At 37.9% G+C, this 23,073-nt stretch overlaps 1 protein-coding gene across 1 annotated transcript in view; it reads left to right on the top strand.

Moving 5' to 3' along the window:
* The window catches only part of Dhx35 (DEAH (Asp-Glu-Ala-His) box polypeptide 35), a 73,774-nt gene that overhangs the window by 7,082 nt on the left and 43,619 nt on the right, over positions 1–23,073 (top strand). The window contains exons 3-8 of the mRNA XM_005392524.1: positions 3,391–3,483; positions 10,371–10,448; positions 16,294–16,398; positions 18,434–18,495; positions 19,475–19,544; positions 22,683–22,742. Coding sequence (XP_005392581.1) covers positions 3,391–3,483; positions 10,371–10,448; positions 16,294–16,398; positions 18,434–18,495; positions 19,475–19,544; positions 22,683–22,742 — 468 coding nt within the window. The remainder of the gene's footprint in view (positions 1–3,390; positions 3,484–10,370; positions 10,449–16,293; positions 16,399–18,433; positions 18,496–19,474; positions 19,545–22,682; positions 22,743–23,073) is intronic.

The raw sequence follows: 23,073 nt of genomic DNA, 5'->3' as shown, positions 1-23,073 counted from the left end.
TCTTTTGGCAAGTCCACATGGGAAGCCCAGCAGTGGTCAGGAAGTGACCTCAGAGCCAGAGGCAGGTCAGACAGACTTGGAGAGTGTTTATTTCATATGGCCTCTGATGAAGGTGATGGGTTCTCCTTATCTCTCAAATGCCTCTGAAATGACATGAATAGGTACGGACAGCTGCACACATGTCCCTCCCTTTGTTTTGGAGAGAGCTGGGTGAAAGACACCAAGTTCTTATACCTGGGGCACCTTTGTCTGGTAATAGTTTACTGTTGTCATGTTCTTTCTCCAAAGAGATACTAAACAACCACATTCTTAATTGAGCTTTATCTGTTACATGTGCGTGTTAATGAGTATGACCCTCAGAAAATAAGATGATAGACTAGCTATTACTTCCACACCACCACGAGTCTCTAGACTGGAGCTTCTAACCCAGGCTTTACCATGTATGTGCTGTGTGGCCTTGCTTCACCATTCTGAGTGTCCATTTCATTATCTATGATACCAGATTAATAGTAGCACCTGCCTCATAGGATTTTTATGGGGCCTGGGTGAGATAGTCCTTGCAGATCATTATCTGACACTTAGTCAGTGCTCAAGTACAAGGAAATTACTGAGGATTTAAATTTTGGCCTTTTTTGACTGTTCTTCATTCTCTGTTGTATAAATGAAACAACAGGTGAAAAAAAGAAAAGGAGTATCCCAGCATTTGGGAGGCTGAGGCAGGAGGATCATTGTGAGTTCGAGACCAGCCTGGGCTACAAAGTGAGCTCAAGGCCAGCCTGAGCTGCACAGTGAGACCCTGTCTCAAAAAGACAACAAAAATGTAAAAAACAGGTGTATAAATTACTAATATAAAGCAAAACAGAGCTGAGTGCCGTGACACATGCATGTAATCCCAGCTACTTGGGAAGTTGAGGCAGAAGGATTGAAAGTTCAAGACTCATCCTGGCAATTTGATGAGATCCTCTTTTGGGAAAAAACAAACAAGACAAGAAAAGAAAGCAAAGCAGCACCTAAGCATTGTTGAGTCTTGTCTATCCCTGACTCATAAAATGATAAAGATTAGGTCTGGAAGACAAAAAGGATAAAAATTTACCCCTCACCACCTCTCCCCCATTCAAACTAAAAGTGGTTTTAAAACTACTGATGGTAGGGCATTTGCCTGGTTAGTGTTAAGACCTGTATTCAATCCCTAGCACCAGAAAAACAACAATAGTAAAACAGAAATTGAGATTAAAGTAACCTTCATCATCTCTTTTTTTCCCCAGTGGAGTTGTAAGACAGCCTGCCCCCATGCTACTTTCTGTAGCCTGGCGGTCTCTTGGGGGCTGATGCTGCTGTGTAAAATTGTCCTCATCTCTCTTGATGTCTCATGTTTGACCCTTCATCTGCAACACATCAGAGACTCTTAGACTTGTGCCATGTGAAGTTGGAATTACATTGCCTTCAGCTTCTTTATGTCCAAATCATTTTTGTATGCTACTACCCAGTTTTCTCAAAACACTGCAGCCTACACTGCTTCCCAGGTAAAATGCAGACTCTTACGTCCTGCATTCAAGAGCTCTCACAGTGACCCCCTAACTACACCTTTCCCAACTTGTTTCCAAACCTAATCTGAGTTTCTCATAGCTCTACTTCAAAAATGTTTGCATAACTTGCTTATTTCCATCTTCTTTCCTTTGCTTTTATTGTTTTCTACAACGCCTTGTTTTTGTAGCTTTATTCAGATTGTCTTTCAAATTTTCCTTAACCATGTGTCCCTCCATTCATTCATCTGTTCATCAGTGAATCTGCCGTTTACACAATAACTGCAAAGAACTCAAAGCTTTGTTCTTCCTCCATGCACATGAAAGAAAACACAAAAGTCTCAGCAACAAGAGGAAAGCATCTAGACTAGTCATTAGACCACCTGCAGCAGAATCTTCTTTGGGTGCACATATAAATACAGATTCCTGGGTCCCACCTAGCTGACAGTAGGGCTAGGAATCTTCATTTTGATGACTTAGAAAATTGTCACATTAAGGCTTAAGGGAAAACTTTATGGCAAGACCCCACACAGTGCCAAATTCAGAAGCCCCAAATAGCCAGTTCTGTCTTTTCTCTTCTCATCCTCACCAAACACTGTGTTGTGACAGCTGATGAGCTGAGCAGTGATCAGAGACAGAGAATAAGGCCATTACTTCCTTCATTTCAAATCAAGTATTTATGGAATACCTTCATTACCTGTTGGACCATCAGGAGTATCTGTAATCAGCTGGGGGTTAAACCCAGGGCCTTCTCACTGAGCTATATCCCCAATACCCCTGTCCTCATTTGGAAACAGAGTCTTGCTAAGTTGCTAAATTACCCAGGCTGGGCTTGAACCTGTGACCCTTGGGGTTACAAGCATGCGTCACCATGCCTCGTTTTCCTGTGGCTTTTAAATGGCCATACCTTGCTTCTCATACTGAGTGCTTTGTTGTGAACTTACATTTAGAGATAGTGGTCAAAAGGTGGATATGATGGTGCACGCCTATAATCCCAGCAGTTTGGAGGCTGAGACAGGAGGATCCTTGCAAGTTTGAGGCCAGTCTGGGCTACAAAATGAGTTCAAGAACAGCCTGAACTACATGAGAGTATCTCAAGAATATATTAAAAAAAAAAAAAAAAAAAAGATGTCAAAGCATATGCTTTATTTTTCCCCCGAGACTTTTTAAATGTTAATAAATGAAAAACCTTTAAATTAGGTAGTAAATGCATGTCGTACAAAACTCAAAAGTCTTTGCATCTCTGTTCCTCACTCAGCATTTTACCGTCCTTGGAAGCAGCAGTGTTTACAGTTCCTTGTTTTATTTTTTCCTAGAGATAGTCTACAAATTAAAAAATACATATATATGTTTATCCTTTAAAAACAAATGCTAGTGCATTATTCACTGTTCTATATCTTGTTTCCTTTACATATCTTTTAGATCGTTCTATATTAGTACAAGAAGACATTTGTTTCTTTTAGTTACTGAATTGTTGGAGTGTTTTATAACTAATTCAACAAAACACCTGTTGAACATTTAGGCCGTTTGAATTTTTGGGTACTATATGCAATTCTGCAATGAATATGTTTGTATATACTTTTCTTTAGTACATATGCTAGTATGCCTGTAGTATGATTTCTTACAAGTAAAAATCTTGAGTCAAAGAGTTGCTCATGATATATGTTGATAAGTATTACCCTGGCTTGCAGCTGTGTTAATGCGTACTGATGCCAATGGTCCCTGGGAGTTGGGAGTATATCTTGATAGTTCTTTTTAAAATTTACTTTCCTTTGGAAACAGCTTGTTTCATAATGTTTAAATTTTTTTGTTTAGGTCTTTAGAGACAAAATATGGCTATTTATAATGTATAGTTACTCTTTTCCAGCTTAGGAATCATATTTTATACTTGATAGAAAATTACCAGACAGTGGTGATTGTTGGAGAGACAGGATGTGGGAAGAGCACACAGATTCCTCAGGTGAGTACATAACTAACATGTGTCCTTATATTTAGATTTATTTGGAAGGACTTTGTGTCTTGAAAACCTGCTTTACTTTGATTTGCATTTTTCTCCGGTACCGGGAACCGAACTCACGACCTTGCGCTTGCCAGGCAGGCGCTTTTGCCGCTGAGCTAAATCCCCAGCTTTGATTTGCATTTTTAAGGTTTCCTCTCAGGAGCTATTCACCTCTCAGTTAGGAAATATGTACTTCACTCGCTTTTTTAATCACATTTTTAGGCTTGTTATTTCTTTGATTAGTGCTAAAGTTAATGTTTAATTTATTATATTTGCACAATAAAAATGGAATAGCCATTCTTTGAAAGGAGCAGTGAGGAGTTATTCAAAAATTTGTAATTCATTGGTTTTGTCCTCAAGTAAGTATCATTGCATATCACTATAGTTGCAGTAAAAATTGGCTATTATAGAAATATACAGTACTATGAAAGAAACTTGTTGTACTGGGGAAAATACTATCTGGTATGGATAAGAGTAGAAAGGCCTTGTAAAGGAAATGGCCTTTGAAATAGAGATTGAACAGTCAGTGGGAGCCAAGTGGGAAGATGTTTAGTTCAGTCAGTGTTGTGGTCAGAGGTACTGGGGTGGAGAAGTAATGGGGTGAAGTCAGACTGCGTCCTAGGAGCTTTGACTTGACTGGCAAAGAATGGCAATGAAGTGACCAGGGTTAAGAGTTTTTGCAGGTTTTTCCTTCCTTTTTTAAAGTAAATTTTTATTAAAGTATAAAATATGCATAGGAAAATGCCTGTATCATAATTACATAGCTGATTTACTTTCACAGGGGCATACACATGTGTCACCAGTGCCTAAAGTAAAACGTAAAACACTGATAGAAGCACAAAAGCCTCCCAGAAGCCTTCCCTCCCAGGAGAGGGAATTGGTTTTGGGGGAAACTGATGTGTTTGAAAAACAGATTTATTTTTCTTATATTGTAATCTTTAATGACATTATTAGCAGGAAAGTTGAATTGGGAGGCTGCAGCTTTGTGGAGATCAGACACAGAGGGTGTGGATGTATGACTTGTTCACATATTGATGGTATGACATATGTGCAAGTGTGGCTGTGGGAGGGCATTGAGAAAAAAAGCAAGGAAAAAGCCCTGGAGGGTATTGACATGTAGGGGTCAGAAGCAGAGGGGACATAGAATGGCATTTGAGGAGGTGACAGGGGAACCAGGAAAGGATCTGAGTTCAGGGGAAGCAGAGGAGGAAGGGAATTTTCAGGAGGTGAATGGGCATGAGTTCAGCCTAGAGAGTGACCAGGAAGTAGAAAACTGAAGTCAGTCCTGGGCTGATCATCTTGGAGAGAGCCAGACCAGCGGAGTCAGGGAAGAAGAAGACAAAAGTACTTCACAGGCGTGGAGCAGTGGCGAGGAGTGAGGGGGCTGAGATAGCAGTTCTCTGGTAGGGTTTTACAGACACGAAAGTCTTAGGGAAGGGGATGAAAATCTTTCTGTATTTCTCAATGTGTTTTTGATGTGTTATTGGCTACCTGGTGCAGACATGTAAACTTGGCAACGTGTCGGTATAGTTTTTAATACCTTTGTCTGATATCCCACCCCCGTTCTGAGTAATGAGTTTAGGCTCAGGCCCAGCAAGGGTCAGCTACCAGAGAACAGAGAGGACCTGTTGAGGACTGAGTTCAAGGGAAGAATGGCCAAAGAAGAGTAAGGGCTAAGGATCCAGGTTGAGCCGTGTGGCAGTAACATTGTAAGGTTTATTTTTACATTTAAAATTTTCTGAATTTAACAGGTTCTCCTGGTTTAAAATTCACAAAAGCCTAAAAGGACAGAAAAGAAATTTTTTCCTTTTTCCCTATCTTCTGATTCTTATGTCCTTTGTGCAGATGTAATCAATGTTACCGGTTTTTTGGGGTAGGGATATTTTTATGCATTTACAGGTTATCCTTTTAAAAACATCTGTACATGTTTTAATGCACTTTTTTTGTTTAATATATTCTTATTTTCTGTTCTATAGATTGCAGTATGTGTGCATAATATATTTTACCAGTCCCTGGCTGATAGACATTTAGATTGTTTCTAGTTCTGCATTATCACTATAATGTAATGAGTCAGTTTGGCATGTATATCATTTTGCATCAATACAGGAATTTTATTTTATTTTTCTGTATTGGATATTGGCTCTAGGGCCTTGAGCATACTGGGCAGGTGCTCTACCACTGAGCTACATTCCCATCCTTTTTTATTTTAAATTTGAAAATTTTTATTTTGAGCTAGGGTCTCACCAAGTTATCCAGGCTGGCCTGGAACTTGCAGTCTTGCTTCTTCACCCTCCTGAATAGCTGGGATTATAGCTGTGCTCTACCACACCTGGCTCTTATAGATTTATTTATAGAATAAATACAGTAGTTGTGGGGTTGCTGGCTCTTAAGTCCATGTGCATTTGAATTTAGTTATTTTAAGGAATTACATTTTATTGTAAGTATCTTTTTTGGATAAGAAGTACATTAACATGGTACAAAATTCAAAATGTACAAAGGAATTGCAGGGTGTAGTGGCATATACCTATAATCACAGAACTTGTGAGGCTGTAGTAGGAAGATTGTAAGTTTGAGTCCAGCCTAGGCAATTTAGCAAGATTCTGTCTCAAAAAAAAAGTTTGTTTTTAAAAAATAGGGCATGGAATATAGCTCAATGTGAAGGCCCTGAGTTTGGTTTCCTGTGCTGGGGGAGAAAGATACAAAGAAATAAATGGAGACGTGCTATGTTGGTAAAAATGTGATTGTGATAGTTTATTTTATTGGTTAGATATCTGCCACCTGTCCTGTGGAGGCTCTTCTTTTTCCTCCTATCCACACTTCTCTGAGACAGTCACTGTCTCCAGCTTATTGTGAACCTAAGTTGAAATTATGGTTTAGGAAAATTGGAAAGGCTAAGAAAATGAAGGTAAATGAAATAGATTTTTTTCAATAAACAGGTTTGCCTGATTTATATAATATCTTTCCTTGGAAAAGTACAACATACTGGAGCATCAAAGTCTTATGTGCATGTGTCTTGTCTGTGTTTTTGAGACAGGGGCTCGCTTTGTAGTCTAGGCTGGCCTTGAAGTCACTATTTTACCAATGCTGGCCTTGAACTCAAAGTGATTCTTCTGCCTTAGCCTCCTACCTCATCCTCTTGAGTGCTAGCATTACAGGTGTTCGTCACCACACTGGATTCTCTCATGCACTTTCACAAACTGTATCTGGAATCTACGTGATATTTTTGTGGAAACAAGCCCTTTTTTTTTTTTTTTTTTTTTTCCCTGTACTGGGGATTAAATTTAGGGCCTTGTACATGCTAGGCAAACACTCTACCACTGAGCTACATCCCCAGTCCTTTTAAAAGATTTTTATTTTAAGATAGGATCTCACTAAGTTGCCCATGGTGGCCCTAAAATAATGATTCTCCTGCCTCATTGAGTAGCTGGGATTATAGTCATGTACCATCAACCTGGCTAACGAGCTCTTCTTAACCAGTTTTTATTAGTATTATTATTGGTAGAAGTGTTCTTAACCCTATTCTTTTTTTTTTTTTTTTTTTTTTTTTTTTGGTTTTTTCTCCGGTACCGGAAACCGAACTCATGACCTTGCGCTTGGCAGGCAGGCGCTTTGCCGTTGAGCTAAATCCCCAGCCCCCTTAACCCTATTCTTTAACTAGAGACCAGATTTGATCATTCTGTAGCAACATGGAAAAGTGAAATGGGATTCAGCTTCCGGTTCCATGATCTCCCTTCCTTGACACCCACTGCTTCCTGGGGTCAGCAATACACCTGGTTTTGCAATAATTCCTTGTCAAAGCAATCATAAGCATGTGCAGCAGTCTGATTAATCATACAGTGTATTGAGATGACTAGCTTCGTGGACAGGGTGTTTGTTTTTGTGGAAATTGTTTCTTCATTTAGCACTATTACTAAGAGATGAGTTCCATATGTGTTTGTTTTAATTTGGATGGTAGAATTGTGTCCTGGTCATGTGTCAGGGCTTTGGTTTGTTGTTCTATTTCTAGCTCTTAAATTTTACCTGCTTTCTTGGACAAGATATATGATCTCCTTGTTCCCTCATCTGTGTATGGCTGATGATGCTATTATGTTCTTTGTGGGATTTATTGTATGGATTATATGGGGGAATGTATGTAAGGCACTCAGCGCAGTTCTTGGCACTAAGTAAGCTACTCAGTGAATCATAGCTATTATTATTTTGTTCCTGTATTTGTGTTGATTCCAGTGGTTGGTATTTTTTTTGTGAAATTAATATGAGAGTTATTACAGTAACCTATGTGTACACAACAATTCATTTCTTACAGTTATTTCTTAAGTTTTAATTTCAGTCTGAAGAGAAAAGTTACAAAAAATAATACGTAGAGTTTTCTTATACCCCTTATATTACTTCTAGTATTATATTCAAGAGTTGGACATTAACATTGATACAGTACTGATAGCTAAACTACAGATGTTATTTAAGTCTAATTACTTTTTCAGTTCTAAGATCCTACAGTATACTTAGTTGTTATTTCTCCCAGTCTGTGGGAGTTGCTCCTCATCATTTATTACCTTGATACTTTTAAAGAATACTAGGCATTTATTTTTTAGAATGTCTTTCACTTTGGGTTTCTGTCATCTTTATTCATAATTAGAAGACCTTACGCATTTTTAGTGAAAATACCACAGAAATGGTACTGTATCCTTACTGAGTCATGTCAAGGGATCATGATGTGCATAGGTCTTGCCGTTGGGGATGGTTAGCTTTGATCACTTGGTTAAGGGGTTAGATTTCACCTAAAAGCTGTTGTTTGCCCTTTGTAGTTGATGCATATCTTGGGTGAGGTAATTTCAGAATGTAAATACTCTGCTTCTCTCCAAACTTCTACCTGGTAATTTTAGTGTCCCTCGTTGGGTCTTGTCTGTAGCAGTGGTGATGCCTATCTTTTCTTCTCTTTGCCTCTACCTTTGTAAATGGAATCTTCTCTAAGAAAGAACTGTTCCTTTTCTTCTAATTAAGTACGGCTGTGTGTATGTATGTATGTATGTGTGTATATCAATAGGGATTCATAAAATTTTTCTATGGGTTAAAATTTATGCAATGACTATTTATTTTGTTGCTCAAAATGTTCCATCTTTGACCTTCAGTTTGTCTCCTGTTTTCTTTCTAAAAGCCGCCATTCTTTTTTACCACTTCCTTAATTCTTAGTACTACAAGACATGGCTCATGTTATATTTTCCAGATGTAAGCCCTGATTCCTTTTATTGGAAAATGGCATTTAAAAATCAAGATCTGGATGCTAAGGTGTTCATTGTAACTGACAATCGCAGTGGACAGACTTGGGAAATGTAAAGGAATATTATTAACCTGTACATATAAAAGCACCTATTTTTATTTATATATATTAAACACAGTGAATTTATAGTGATACTTCCATTACAGTCTAACACTGCAGGGTTCATGTTAGTCTTCAGTTATTTGTAACTTTCTCCAACAGCAAGAAGCTCACTCTTAATAAGCTACAATTTATTTATACCATATATTGGTCAAATTCTAGTATACATATTAGATAGTTTTGAAAATTGTTGACCTACACACCAGTTTGGGTATTTACCAACATTCACTAACTAAATTATAATATTTAGTGCTGGGGATGTAGCTCAGGGGTAGAGTACTTGCCTAGCATGTGCAGGGCCCTGGGTTTGAACCCCAGGACTGCAAAAACAAACAAAAATAATGACTAATACTTACCAAACTTTAATTTGTCTTTAGCCCTTCAACATCTAGTGAAGGTACTGTTTTCCACAGTTACTTGGCATAGCCCTTCTCCACCCTTTGTAAGTCATATTAGTAGTCAGGAAGGGTTATTTGTTAGGGTTTGTGTTTCCTTTTGGTTTCCCCCCATGTCCTGTGGGAAATGGAGTGTTCTCTAAGAAGAACTAACTTACTTACTTTCTCTTTCTTTCTTTTCAACATGGATCATGAGTGTTTCTTTTTTTTCCTGTGGGTTAAAATCTAGTACAATGATTATTTATTGGTTTTATCTGCAGTATTCTGTGGGTTATTTGAAGGGTATGTGAAATATGACTATGGTTTTGAAAGTCAGAGCTACACAAAATTACAGCATTGCTATTCTTTCATTTCTGTTACTGTTTCCATTTCCCCATCTCTGCCCCTTCCCACTCTGTCCTGTAGATGGCTACCCTCTTTAATTTCTATATTATCTCTCCTTTATTTCTTTTAAACCAGTGAGCATATACATCATCATCAGTTTTAACTTTTTTATTATAGAAGTAATACATATTTATTGTAAAATAATTAAATATTATAAAAGTGTTTAACTCTGATAACCACTGTTATCCTTTAGAGTTGAAGTGCTTATAATTAAACAAGGGCCTAAATAGGTTATAAATACATTTAATCAAAAATTTTATATAAAAATATAATGGCATATATTCATGTATATTGTGAGTAATTTTTATTTAACTGCAATGTGTTGTATATTTGGTATTTATATTGAGCTGTCTCTGTGTTTAAGACTCTGTTCTGCAGATTTAGTACTGTTCTGAGTGTCCCCTGGATAGTTTTGTTTTTTTCCCTTGAGGCCTCTGTAGTACAGTGCATGGAAATTTTTGCGGTCTGGGGAGTCTGAATGTTGAATCTGGTTCTTCTGTTTATCATCTTTGACATGAGTTCAGACAAATTTCCTAATATTATCAAGCTTCATATCTGTCATCTGTAAAATGATTTCTAAAGTTCTGCTGAAACAAGAACAATGCTGTTTCCTTGTTCAGTGATTTTAACACAACACAGGCTCATCTTGGGCGAGGTGGTGTCAGAGGTGTATTCACATGTGATTCCACTTGCAGTACCTGGCAGAAGCTGGCTGGACAGCGGAAGGAAGAGTGGTTGGAGTGACCCAGCCTCGCAGAGTGGCTGCTGTGACAGTGAGTTTCTTTTTGTTTTACAGCGATTTCTCTGCATCTTCTATTTTCCTGACTTGTTTTTTTCATTTCCTGAAGCTTCAAATGAACAGAAATTGCTGCTTTACAATTTAACTCTTTAGTTTAAGCTATGATTTGAATATTCTTGTAAAATTGATAGGTGTACATTATGAGCATTTTAAGTAATAAAGTACTGAGGAAGTAAAAATAAAACAAGTAAGTTTAAAAAATGAAGAAAACAAGAGCTGGGGATGGTAGCTCAGTGGTATAGTATTGCTTAGTATCTGTGAGGCACTGGGTTTGATTCCTAGACCGCAAATAATACAGCAATAATAGTAACAACAGCAAAGACAAAAAACCGTCTCATCCAGCAAAAACGTTGTGAATAGCATTCCAGGCTTTTCTTAAAGATAAAGGTGAGTGTTTGGCTGGTTGGATAGAAAAATTTTATAAAAATGGAATTGTAACCATAGATTTCCTTTTGTTTAAAGAAGAAACTGAACAAAAGAAGAAACTGAACAAAAGAAGAAACTGAAATGAAATGGGAGCAGTTAATGAACTTCGGATAAATATTTGTTTGCCACAAAAGAACTTATTAAAGCTTGAAAAGAAAAAAAGATGAAAAACTTTTAAAATGTTACTTATTTTTCAGGCATGTTAGAGTTTTTGGTTATGAAAGAAGAGGAAAGTAACACACATACTGTTTCTACCTTTCTTCTTCCCATCTGTTAAGATACAGTACTGTCATTTTCATCTCAAGATTGCTATGGTTTGTGTCCAGGTGTTCCTCCAAAGCCTCATGTACTTTTAGATGGGGCTTTTTCAGAAGTAGCTGAATTTGGAGTTTGTGATTAATTCATGGTTCAGTGCTGGAATTAAGGGTGCTCGAATTAAGCGGGGGTGATTACTGGATCAGTCCACTGATTAGATTGGTACCAGCCTAATCCCAGCAGTCCGGGTAAGATAAAAGGGGCAGAAAGAGGTTCCCCCTTTTTGCTCTTGTTGCTTTTGCTGTCTTCCACTGCCATGAACTGTTGCCCTCTGCCTTGTGCCACTTTGCCTGGGAGCCAGCCAATTGTGGACTAAAACCTCCACAAACTGTGAGCTAAATAAACCTTTCTTCCCTTAATTTTGGGTGTTGTGTATTTTGTCTCAGCAACAAGAGAAAAGTAACTAAGACAAAGATTTATTTATTTTAAATAGTACTACTTATTAATTAAATTAATACCTTCTGGCTTGTTTTTTTTTGCTGGAACACATAAAATACTGCTTTTTCATCAGGATATGTCTTGGTGTTCCTTGTGCTGTCATAGTCTTTCTTTCTCTTTTTCTGTATTTCTCTTTTTCTTTCTTTCTTTCTTTCTTTCTTTCTTTCTTTCTTTCTTTCTTTCTTTCTTTCTTTCTTTTGTCTCTCTCTCTCTCTCTTTCTCTCCTTTTCTCCTTCCTTCCTTCCTTCCTTCCCTTCTCTCTCTTTCCCTCCTCTCCCCTGCCTGTCTCCCTCCATCCTTTTCTTCTTTCTTTAGCACAGTTGGGGATCAGATTCAGGGTTTTGAGCATGCTAGGTAAGTGTTCTACTGCTGTGCTCTTCCTCCCTTTTTTTCAGTAGACAGAGAAGCAAATAGAATGAAAGAAGATACTATATTATATTACAGGTTTTCAAAGCTGATAATGCTACAGACATGAAAAATATCCATAAAAATAACATGATCTTTTAAAATATCAGTTGTCTGCTAGACATTTCTACAAAATCTTTTCCCACAATTTTTGACTGCATTCCATTGATGGCCTCGTTATGGGGCTGTGGTTGTCTATTATTATAGAGGGAGTAGAGCAACATTTTAGTCTTTCTTATAGCATGGTCAACTCACATTTGCTTTTTATTATTGATGGTAGAAGAGTTCTTTAGTTTTTAACTTATTTGTAATGTTGTGTAAATTTGGGGGATTCTCAAACTTGGGAAAACCTCTTAGTTTCTTTCATTTTCAAGTAGTGAGATCTGCAGGACTTTCCCAAGCTGGCTTCTGGTCTGTTCATGTAATGCCTTTCAACTGTTCCTTAAGCTCTTTTTAGCTTTAACTTGTGATTTCTTTGAAACCCAGTTTCCATGGCTGAATGCTTTGGGTAATACTTACACATTTTCATTTCAAACTGCTATTTTGCTCATATTGTTTCCTCTTTTTATTCCTTCCTTTTTTGGTCAACTTTTGGGTGCTGGGGTTATGTTAGTACTTTTGTGTTAAGTTGTGATAAGAACTCATCTCTGAAGGAGGCCACTGGCTGCCACAGAGCTGTGAGACTAGTAGTTTGGCTGGGGCATGCCTTCTTAGCTGTTCTTTCCTGTTTTGTGTTAGGGATGAGGATAAGGATCTGGCAGTGCACTCCTTGGTAATTTGAAAAATCTCTGTGGCTTAGGATAAAATTCTTAGGGTTCTCTGATTGGAGATTTGATACTTGTCTTTCTTTGTCTTTATGAGACAGGGTCTTGCTATGCAGTTTAGGCTGACCCTGAACTCACTTTGTAACCCAGGCTGGCCTTGAACTCACTGTATAGCCCAGGCTGGCCTTGAACTCACAATGATCTTCTTGCCTCAGCCTCTCCAGTGCAGGGATGAGTGCTGGGATTACAGGTATGCGCCCCCACCCAGCAGCCCTGCCTTTTAGAGGTGACACTGACATTAAGGAAGCCAGCAGTCTATGGTTGTGAGGTGGTCTGGGCCTCGGTTCTTCTGGATTTAGATCTCACATTTGCAGTTGTGCTTCCTGGTTTACTGTCTGGGCTTGTGGCTGTCCTTTCATTAAGGACGGAGGCTTTTGTTGCTGTTTTAAGTCTTTTGTTGTTTATTATTGGTTTTGAGATAGGAAAGATGAGGAAAGATACCTTTGTTTTGTCATCTTTACCTGGACAAGAAATTAATTCTATTTCTTCAAGTTATTTTTGCTCTGTAGAGTTTATTGTATAATGGGCTTTCTGTAAAGTCCATTATCTTATGGCCTTTCAGTTAGAAATGACTGATAAACATTTTAAAAGGAGTGTGTCTGTGTGAGAGTGAAAAAGGGGATAACAATCTGGAAACTATATTGCAGTGACAGGTTTAAACTTTTTTGACTCAGTTGCCTAAAAATTAGAGCATTTCCCCCTGTTTATGGTTTGGAATCCAGGCTCTTCAATAGTTTGCATTCTAGCTCCATATCTGTAGCTGTGGAAAACTTCCATGCAACTGCAAGTTTTCTCTTAAAAGAACAAAGAACGTATAAGTTAAGCGTGTAATATTAATAGGGCTTGTCACATTTGAAATGCTATCTCAGAAAGTACTTTATGTGCAGACTGAAATCTGAAAACAATTGCAGAGCCTGAGACAGATTGCATAAGCAGGCCTTGCTCTCCGGGAAAGGCTGTAGTAATGAGCGAGCTTACCTGGCCTCACACAGTACAGGTTTGAGTTCAGGACCAGCCCCTCCCCTACCTGAGACTCAGAGCAGGCTGTGCGCCAGTCTTCCTTCACCTTCCTCGCTGGTGGACTTGAAGAGGTCCCGCCCATGTCCTTGCTGGAGTAGCTCAGAACCTAGCACTGGCCATGATGTAGTTGTTCTGTGGCTGGTTTTCTTTTTCATTTTGCCTTCTCCTCTTCTCTATATTTGGTCTGTCAAGAAGATAATATGGGTTCACTTTAGTTGAGGTTTTGGGAGTGGAATGTAAACAACAGAGAAAAAAACTAATAAAAATCTAGTGGAGTATAACCCTGTGTAATTGTAACTGTTGAAATTAAAAGAATTTGAAAATAAAAGCATTTTCAGTGCACATGTATACAAATAGAGAAATAACAATAATAAACAAATTTGTGTTTTACTTTTAGACTCATGAAATGATTATATTTTAGTGAAGGGGATCAGTTCATTTATTTTCATTCTTAAAAGCTTTTTTTTCTTCAGAGTCTCTTAGTATCTCTTTGTACACATTCTCTATTTGTACCGACTTCCAAGATGTATAATATACCACCACATAGGGTAAACTTAGGCCAGTAAGAAAACTGTCCTGGGAAATGCTGTTTATGTTTATACAACCTCCAGAGGTTGAGCTGTATGGGATGAATTTCTGGTTTCATAAGACATTTTGAAAGAGCACATAGTAGATCAGCTCTTTGATGATTGATTCTGTTTTAGCTTACCAGAGCTGTAATTTTAAGTCACTGTGTAGAGCCACTTCTGATCCTCATCTGCCCTGCAGTTTCTTAAACAGGGATGGGCAGATAACCCAGAGTGTGCTGGCCTGGGAGGACTGAGTGCAGGGAGTCTCTGCACCTCTCGGCCTGGGGCTGCTGGTGCATGGCTGTGTCAGTGAACTGTGCCTCAGGATGCCTCCTATGGCAACTATTTTCCAACGTAGGACTCAGGAACCATCAGAGGGCTTAGGGGTGCCTCCTCTTTGAAGCAGGGCAACTGAATGCCTCCCTTACTTGGGTTGGTATAGTGTGCTGGCATCCTGTATTCTTATATATGGCTTCTCTTTGGTGCTTTTCTGTTAGGTAGTTTAGTGAGTGTGAGACTTTTATTTCCTTTTAAATTAAGCTAAGTGATTAAATGTTATTGCTCATCTGCTTTTAATTTGTTTATATACTTAATTTTGAGACAAAGTCTTTCTGAGTTGCCCAGGCTAGCCTCACATTCATAGTACTGTAACTTCAGCCTGCAGAGTAGCTGGAGGCATGAGATGCTGCATCTGGCTTATGTTTATTATTTCAGTATATTCTTGGGGTAAAGTCTGGGATGTTACACATGCGCGTGCGCGCGCGCACACACACACACACACACACACACATATTTATTTATTTATTTTTTACAGTACTGGGGATTGAACTCAGGGCCTTGTGCATGCTGAGCAAAGATTCTACCACTGAGCTGCATCCCCTTACTGAGCCCTTTCTTGAATTTTTTTTCTTTTGGTCTTTCCTATACTCACCTTTTATTTGTCATATACTGGTGAGTGAAATTCTACCTATAGTTTGCGATCATCATCCTATATATATTATTTTGTCTTTTACTTCATTGTGTCAACTTGAATTCTTTATTAATCTTCTCGTCCACTTGTCTGTTCTTTTTTGTTTGTTTGTTTTTTTCCAACCCTGTTTTCCTGTCTTCATTTCCCCTTTCAAAGGTTTTGGTAGCTGGGACACTTTTGAGCATTCTATTAAGTATCTGGCTCTTGAATATTATCTTTTTTCTTCCAAAGATAAAAGGAACTTGGCTCAGTACTGAGTTTGATCGTTCCTATTCTGCTTTCATAATCCAGTGGAAGGTGCTTTATTTTAAAGCAGGGAATCGTGAAAAGTTGTCCCTTTCTGGTGAGCTCTTTCTTTAGGGGCAGGGTGAGTCTTGTTATTTCTTTTGTCACCACACTTAGAGCTGAATTTGTAGCATAGCTTATTTTAAATAACTTCAGCATATCTGTTTCAAAACGTTTTCACATTGCCTTAAGTCTTCTGAATTTATCTATGTGGTTTTTTTTTGGTGGTGCTCGGGATCAAGACCATGTTCTTATACATGCTAAGAAGCACTCTACTGCTGAGCTACATAAGCCAGACACCCAGTTTTTTTAATCTTATTTGTAGCATCTTTTTGTGATTTCTTTTTTATTTCGTGTATTCCTATAAGTTGCCCCAAGTGCGCGGTAGAATGAAGTGAGATACAACAATATACCAGTTAATAAAGTGCAGAACTTTTCATATTTGTTCTCTAATGACTTGCCCCTTTTCTTCTCATTTCCCAGTGTTCACCTTTAGATTTTCCATAGTATGTACTCTGTGCAGTAATGTCTATGTCTCTATTTTCAGCATTGTCTTTTTTCCCAAAGGTTGCAGGGAGAGTAGCTGAGGAAAGGGGTGCAGTACTGGGTCATGAGGTGGGCTACTGCATCCGCTTTGACGACTGCACTGACCCACTGGCTACAAGGATTAAGGTGAGGTGTGCAAGCTGCTTTTCCTAGTGTGAATATGGACGAAGATTATTTTGGGGGAATTAAATCATGTAACCCTTATGTACTAAGGCCATGGTAGAAAGTGTGAGAAATCATGCTGTTCCTCAGAGACTTTAGTCTACTGGGAAGTACAGAGATCTTGCAAGAGTCCCTGAATGTTAGCTTAGAACTGAACTTGAAAGTAAGATTTTGCCCTTGGTTTATATTTTGAAGAGGTTGAAGGCCTGGGAGGTTGAAGGATTTGCCTTGCTTACATTTACTCACCCATTGGTGACAGTACCTGATTCAAAGTTGACCTGCTTATGTGTGTTTTATTTTCCCACGGACTCAGATAGCTATCTAAATACAGAAGTCAGCCTGCAAAAGACTAAAGAACAGGGACAAAGTGGCATGAATTGATACAGTGTAGAATTCATAAATGATGTTTTCACTAGTTGACACTTGCCTTATTTTTACATGATAATGGATTTTTTTCTGTGTTATTTGACCCAATTGCTAATATTAAAACAATTCATATCAATAATAATCACTGTATAATCAACTCAACAGGGTGTTTATTATTTATAGCAATACTGGAGTCAAAGTCTAATCAGTGCAATAAAACAATAAATGGAGTGCTCTGCTGAGAAGATTGGTTATTAGAATCTCAATTACCTTGCAGTTTGCAATAGAGGAAAATTGAAAGTAATCAACCCAGCAAAAGGAGTAATACAGTGTAAAATAATGGAATTTGTTTTGTAAATTTTTGTTTTTTGTTACTTTTGACGTGCATTTTGCCAGCTAAAGAAAGTAAATTGTCCATATCATCAAATATATTTCAATAAGCTAATGTTTGATGGGTTATACAACCAAGTGATTCTTTTTGAGCCCTTCCTGAGGTGGTTTTGTGTTCTAATTGGTTGTAACTCCAACGCTTTCCATTCTTGACTGGCTTGTCACGGGTAGCAAGTTCTTATTTTGACTTCTATGCATGTGTGTGGCAGCTGGCACCAGGTGTAAGCAAACTATGGTGGAAATACATCCTGCCCTTAAATAAGAAAAGTCGAAATACTAAGATACAGCATAGTAAGGGAGGTGAGCCTTGTTAACATACTGAATTTGTTTTGGGTGATAGGAAGAACATCCACTTGTTACTACATATTTCAGAAACATTTAATAAACATTCATTAATCCTAAATAATAAGTGACATTTCTTAAACACTCTCTGTGTGCTAGGTTCTACGCTTACTCAGTTCCCATGATAACCCTATAAAGTAGCTACTTGTATTACCTCACCTTACAGGTGAGGAGTCAGACTCAGAGGATAAAAACTTGCCTACCTTTCATACAGCAAGTAAGAGACAGATCAAGGCCATGGTAGAAAGTGTGGGAAATCATGCTGTTCTAGCAGACTCTAGTCTGCTGGGAAATACAGAGATCGTGCGTAGAGTCCATGAATGTTAGCCTAGAACTAAACTTGAGAGTAAGATTTTGCTCTTGGTTTACATTATGAAAAGGTCGAGGACCTGGGAGGTTGAAGGAGTCAGCAGTCTGATTCCACAGCCCATGTTCTTAGCCTTGACCTTGTCAAGTTCCATAAAATAGTATCAGTGCAAGTTGAGGTTAACTTCAAGAGCTGTAGTCTCAGTCTTTGGGATGTTTAAAGAATGATGATCTCAAACACTCCCCGGGGCAGACACAGGCTTGTCTTCATTGTCTGTTCATTGTCTGTTCATCATTAGTACCAGATGTTCAGCCCAAAGGAAATGGGACTTAGTTGATAATCATAAAACAAGTGTTGATGAAGTCCTGCTAAAAGATTTTGCAACCCTACTGAAGAAATTGTGTGAAGCATTGCACTACCTGGTTAAAAAAAAAAAATAACTAGGCCATTTCCTCAGTCCTGTGTGGGAATTATTTTGTGCATGTGTTGGTAAAGAGGTAGTACTTTAACTTTACAAAGTGTTCCCCTTGAACTTAAAAATAATAATTGCAATGTAAATGAAGTATTTCTAAAACTTTATATTTTATATTTTAGTTCCTTACTGATGGAATGCTGGTCAGGGAAATGATGGTTGATCCGCTGTTAACCAAATATAGGTAAGTGAGTTTTTCTAGGATAATTTTCCTAAAGTTTCCAAAGTCCACAAATAGATTGAGAAGCAGTTGTGTTACTAGCTGAGATTCCATCTCTGCTCAGCTGGCCCAAAACTTTTCTGTCTTTTTTTTTTTTGTTGTTTGTTTGTTTTCCGGTACTGGGAGTTGAACTCACGATCTTGCGCTTGCCAGGCAGGCGCTGTGCCTCTGAGCTAAATCCCCAGCCCCTCAAAACTTTTCTCTTAACCATGGCTGTTTCAACCCTTGATGTTTTTCTCAGAATTTAGATAGTATGGCTCCTGCAGACGCAAACAATGGACACCTAAATAGACAAATGTGAATAAATGAAAATCTCTGTCATTATTTAAGCAGGCTGTGGACTTGGCCTGTTTACCTTGCCCCTGTCCCATCCCAGGATAGATAGCGAACGCAGAGTCATACAGCATAGCAGAGAACTAACTGGGCAGAGTTTTGTTGAATGTAGTGCACAAAGTCCAATTAACTGTTTTGCTCTTTTTCCCTCTGTGTGTCTTTTGTTTACCACACACAACATTAAGGTTTCCCCCCAGGTCTGTAGTATTCTAGAGGATGTCGCATTTGATTGATATGTGTGTGTGACCAGTCTGACTCTTTGGCTGTTTCTATTGCTTAACTTAAGGTGGTTTTGCTTTGTTACGATGTTGTGGTCTGTGGGGTTATAGATTATACCGCTATTGAAAATCAACTATTAAATCCATTAGAAGCCAGTGTAGGTGGTGAAGCTCTTTAAAGATAGCAATAAATCACTATTTTTTAAACTAAGATATGTTGATGTCACCATTTTTAATAAGCCTAAGAATCACCTTACTGTTAAAGAAGAGCAACTAGCTTTCCTTTTGATTTGAGGTAATTGTATGACAGCTCAGTACCCAGAAGTGTCTTTGGTGGATGGGATTATGTGGGGTTGTTTTGGTGCTCACAGGAGTGTCCCTGTCATTCTTAGTGCCATCATGTTGGATGAAGCTCATGAGAGGACCTTGTATACTGACATTGCCATTGGATTGCTAAAGAAGGTATGACTCCACTGCCTGAGTTGTTTTGTTTATGGTTTTTTTTTTTTGTTTGAGATAGTATCTCACTATCTAGTTGAGGCTGTTCTTGAACTTGTGGTGATCCTCCTCCTCCTGCCTCCCAAGTGCTGGGATTACAGGTGTGCACCACCATGCCTGGCCAGAGTTTTATTTTTTGTATCTTTGTCTGATTAGGCAAGTAAGTAGCAATTTGGGGGAAAAATCATCCATCATCTCACCCATCCAGAAATAAAACCATTCTTAAAGTATTGATTTGTTCTCTTCTGTGTGTATCTCTGTATGTTCAAGAATCTATTTTGGCACAGTGGGTATTGGATTCTTTGTGCTAATTTGTATTTTGTACATTTCTATTAACATTACATCAAGATCATATCTCTGTCATTAAATATTCTTTGAAGACATTATTAGTATTACTTTTAATTGGTTGGAGGTAAGTTTTTATTTTTTTTTTAAGTTTTTATTTATTTTACTTTTTTTGAGATAGGGTCTCGCTATGTAGTTGAGGCTGGCCTGGACTCACTATAGCCCATGCTGGCCTCAAACTCAGGGCAATCTTCCTGCCTCAGCCTCCTGAGTGCTGGGATTACAGGCATGTGCCACCATGCCTGGCTGAAGACATTACTTTTAATGGTTACATAATCACTTTTGACTCTACCATAAGGTATTTAGTTCTTCTCCTACTGTTAGGCATTTATATAGATTTTATATTTTATATATTTCAAGTACTTTTGTAGTGAGCACCCTATAATTAAGTATGTTACACTTTTTGTTTCTTTTCTTTTCTCTTTTTAAATTTTTCTTAAGGTTTCAAATGTATCCCAGAGTGGAAAGAGGGTTATAATGAACTGTGTATGCCCATTGTCTGGCTGCCATAATTACAGCTAATGGCTAATTTTTTTTCATCCTTATCTCTACACTCCCGTCCCTATTCCTAATTGTTGTCTTTGGACTAATTCCCAATGACAGGAGGCTGGAAAGAAGCGGTAGGTCAGAGCAATTAAGATCACGGGTCCTGGATCACACTGCCTGGGTGTAAATTCTCTTTCTGCTGAGTTTACCTCTCTCCAATCTAGGGTTAAGGGTATCTCTACTACTGTGTCGGGACACTTCGCTATATGGCAGGGACTGTCCATCTGTGGCTGTTTAGGTTTAATTAATTAAAATAGGTAGAATAAAAATTTAAAAATTCAGTTCCATAGTCACATTGGCTTTTAAGATCTTTGTAGCCATGTATGGTGAGTGGTTATTACAGTGTGGATAAGGAACTTGTTCATCATGGAGGAGAGTTCTGTTGGACAGAGCTGCTCTGTGTCATAGTTTATGAGGAGGCTTAAATACGATAATGTAAAACTCTTAGGATAGCATCACAACTAGACCATGAGGTGTATTTGTGCAAAGAAGAAGAAAATACCTATGCTAGGAGGCTGTCCACAGCTAAGTCAGGAATGTGGGCTGGGTTTCAGATGCTTCTGGCCTCCTCACCTAGGCATCTTCGTGCAGTGCATATGCTATATGAACGCATGCAGGGCTCTGGAGTAGTATATAACTTGGAATATGTTAGATGCTATATTATTGTTACTTGCATTATTATTGTGTTACTTGGCCAAAGACGAGACTTTTTGATACTTAGGAGAAATTTTCTTACCGGCTTATTGCCTTTTCAGGAACAGTATGTAACACAAGGGCTTGTTTCCCATCTTTTACAACACTGAGTGTTAGCCTTGGAAAACAAATTCTTGGGATGTGACTGGTGAAGAATAATCCTAATTGTTATATGTTTTGCTGAAGTTAATTTGATGATTTCTCCTGTCTGTTGGTCATCTCTTTCTTTAGAAACACTGTTGATGTCTATATTTCTGTTTTAGTGCTACCATTTATTTACTTTTAATGTATTTTTCCCCCCTGTACGCAAGAGCACTTTAATTTATCCTTGATTTTGCTTTAATTCAGTATTTTAAAAAATATTTCTGTTATATATGGATCACTCTAAATTTTATAAGCAGTTTACCTTTAGAAAGCATTTTGATTTTTTGGTATTAAATTTTTTTTTTCATTACTGTATGTTTGCAGTAGATAATAATTGCATTCCTTGTTGGGAGTTTAGTACAAGTACATAATATATCTTAATTCTTTTTCATCCCCTTCCTCTCCCCTTTTTCTCCCTCTTCCTTCATCCCTTGGGCCCCTTCCCATCTGCAAAAGCTCTGTCTCCCTACTTCCTATTATCTTTTATTTTGTTCTTTATATTTTGGGGTTTTGGTATAAGAGAGACAGGCAATATTTAGGCTTGTGTGTCTGATTTATTTCACTTAACATTATGGTCTCAAGTTGCATCCATTTTCCTGCAAATAATTCAAGTTTATCCTTCCTTATGGCAGAGAAGGACTCCATTGTTTGTAAATATCACATTTTCTTTATCCATTCATCTATTAAGGAATGATAATACAGGACATATAGGCTACTTCTAAGATTTAACTATTATAAATTGTGGTGCTATAAGCATAAGTATGCATGTATCATTATAATATGATTATAATATGATGGCTTTAACTCTTGGGAATATACCTAGAAGAGGATTAACTGGGTTAAATGGATAATACATTTTTTAAATACTTTTAACCATGTATGTATACATAGATTCATACTATCCCAAAACCTTCATGTCAGGGAAAAATGATTTTATTCTCAGTTAATTCAAATTCAGATCTTAAATCCTATTCAGATTTTTGTGTAAAGTTTTTGTTAGCTTTTTTTTTTTTTCCTTTGAGACAGGATCTCACTATGTAGTCCAGGCTGGCCTTATACTCTTCATATAGCTCAGTCTGGCCTTTAAGTTATAGACCTCCTGCCTCAGTCTCCCACCTGCTGGGATTACAGGGATGTGGCACTCCACCCAGCTGTGTTAGCTTTCATTTTAGAAAATGTCATGCATTTAGAATAATGCGATGATCTCACTTTTACCTGTAACTCTAACAGTTATTAATTTGTGGCCATTCTTGTTTCACTTGATAAAGCTCCCAGTGTATACTGGATTATTTAGAAATAAATTTCAGACATCAGATTATTTCATCTGTAAGCATTTATAATGTTATCATTGTTTCCTAATGCCTTCTTTTATAGATTCAGAAAAAGCGGGGAGATCTTCGACTGATTGTGGCTTCAGCTACTCTGGATGCAGAGGTAAAAAAAAAAAGCATTTTTCTTTCTCTTCCTCCCCTGTGAACATGGGAATTATTGGACATATCTTTGATAAGTGACCTGTAGCAAGAGCTCATCTCTGGCAGAATGGCCTGCCATTCTGGGGCCATCTGCTGTCCTAGATTCCATGGGATCAGAGGATCCTCCTTTTCAGCTTGTGGGTGGAAATTAGCCTATAATTAAGCAGGTTCATGATTACCTACTCATCTTGTTTCTCTACATGCTACCTTTCTCCTCACATAGGCAGCTTCTTTTCATTACTTTTTTCAGTGAGACTATATATCTTGAATTTATTTGTGATGACAATGTAAAT

Source organism: Chinchilla lanigera, unplaced genomic scaffold (genome assembly GCF_000276665.1).
Source record: "Chinchilla lanigera isolate Chin_1 unplaced genomic scaffold, ChiLan1.0 scaffold00044, whole genome shotgun sequence".
NCBI classification, from domain to species: Eukaryota; Metazoa; Chordata; class Mammalia; order Rodentia; family Chinchillidae; genus Chinchilla; species Chinchilla lanigera.
The sequence above is the reverse complement of the archived record's forward strand: the minus strand, read 5'-3'. Positions and strand labels throughout refer to the sequence as shown.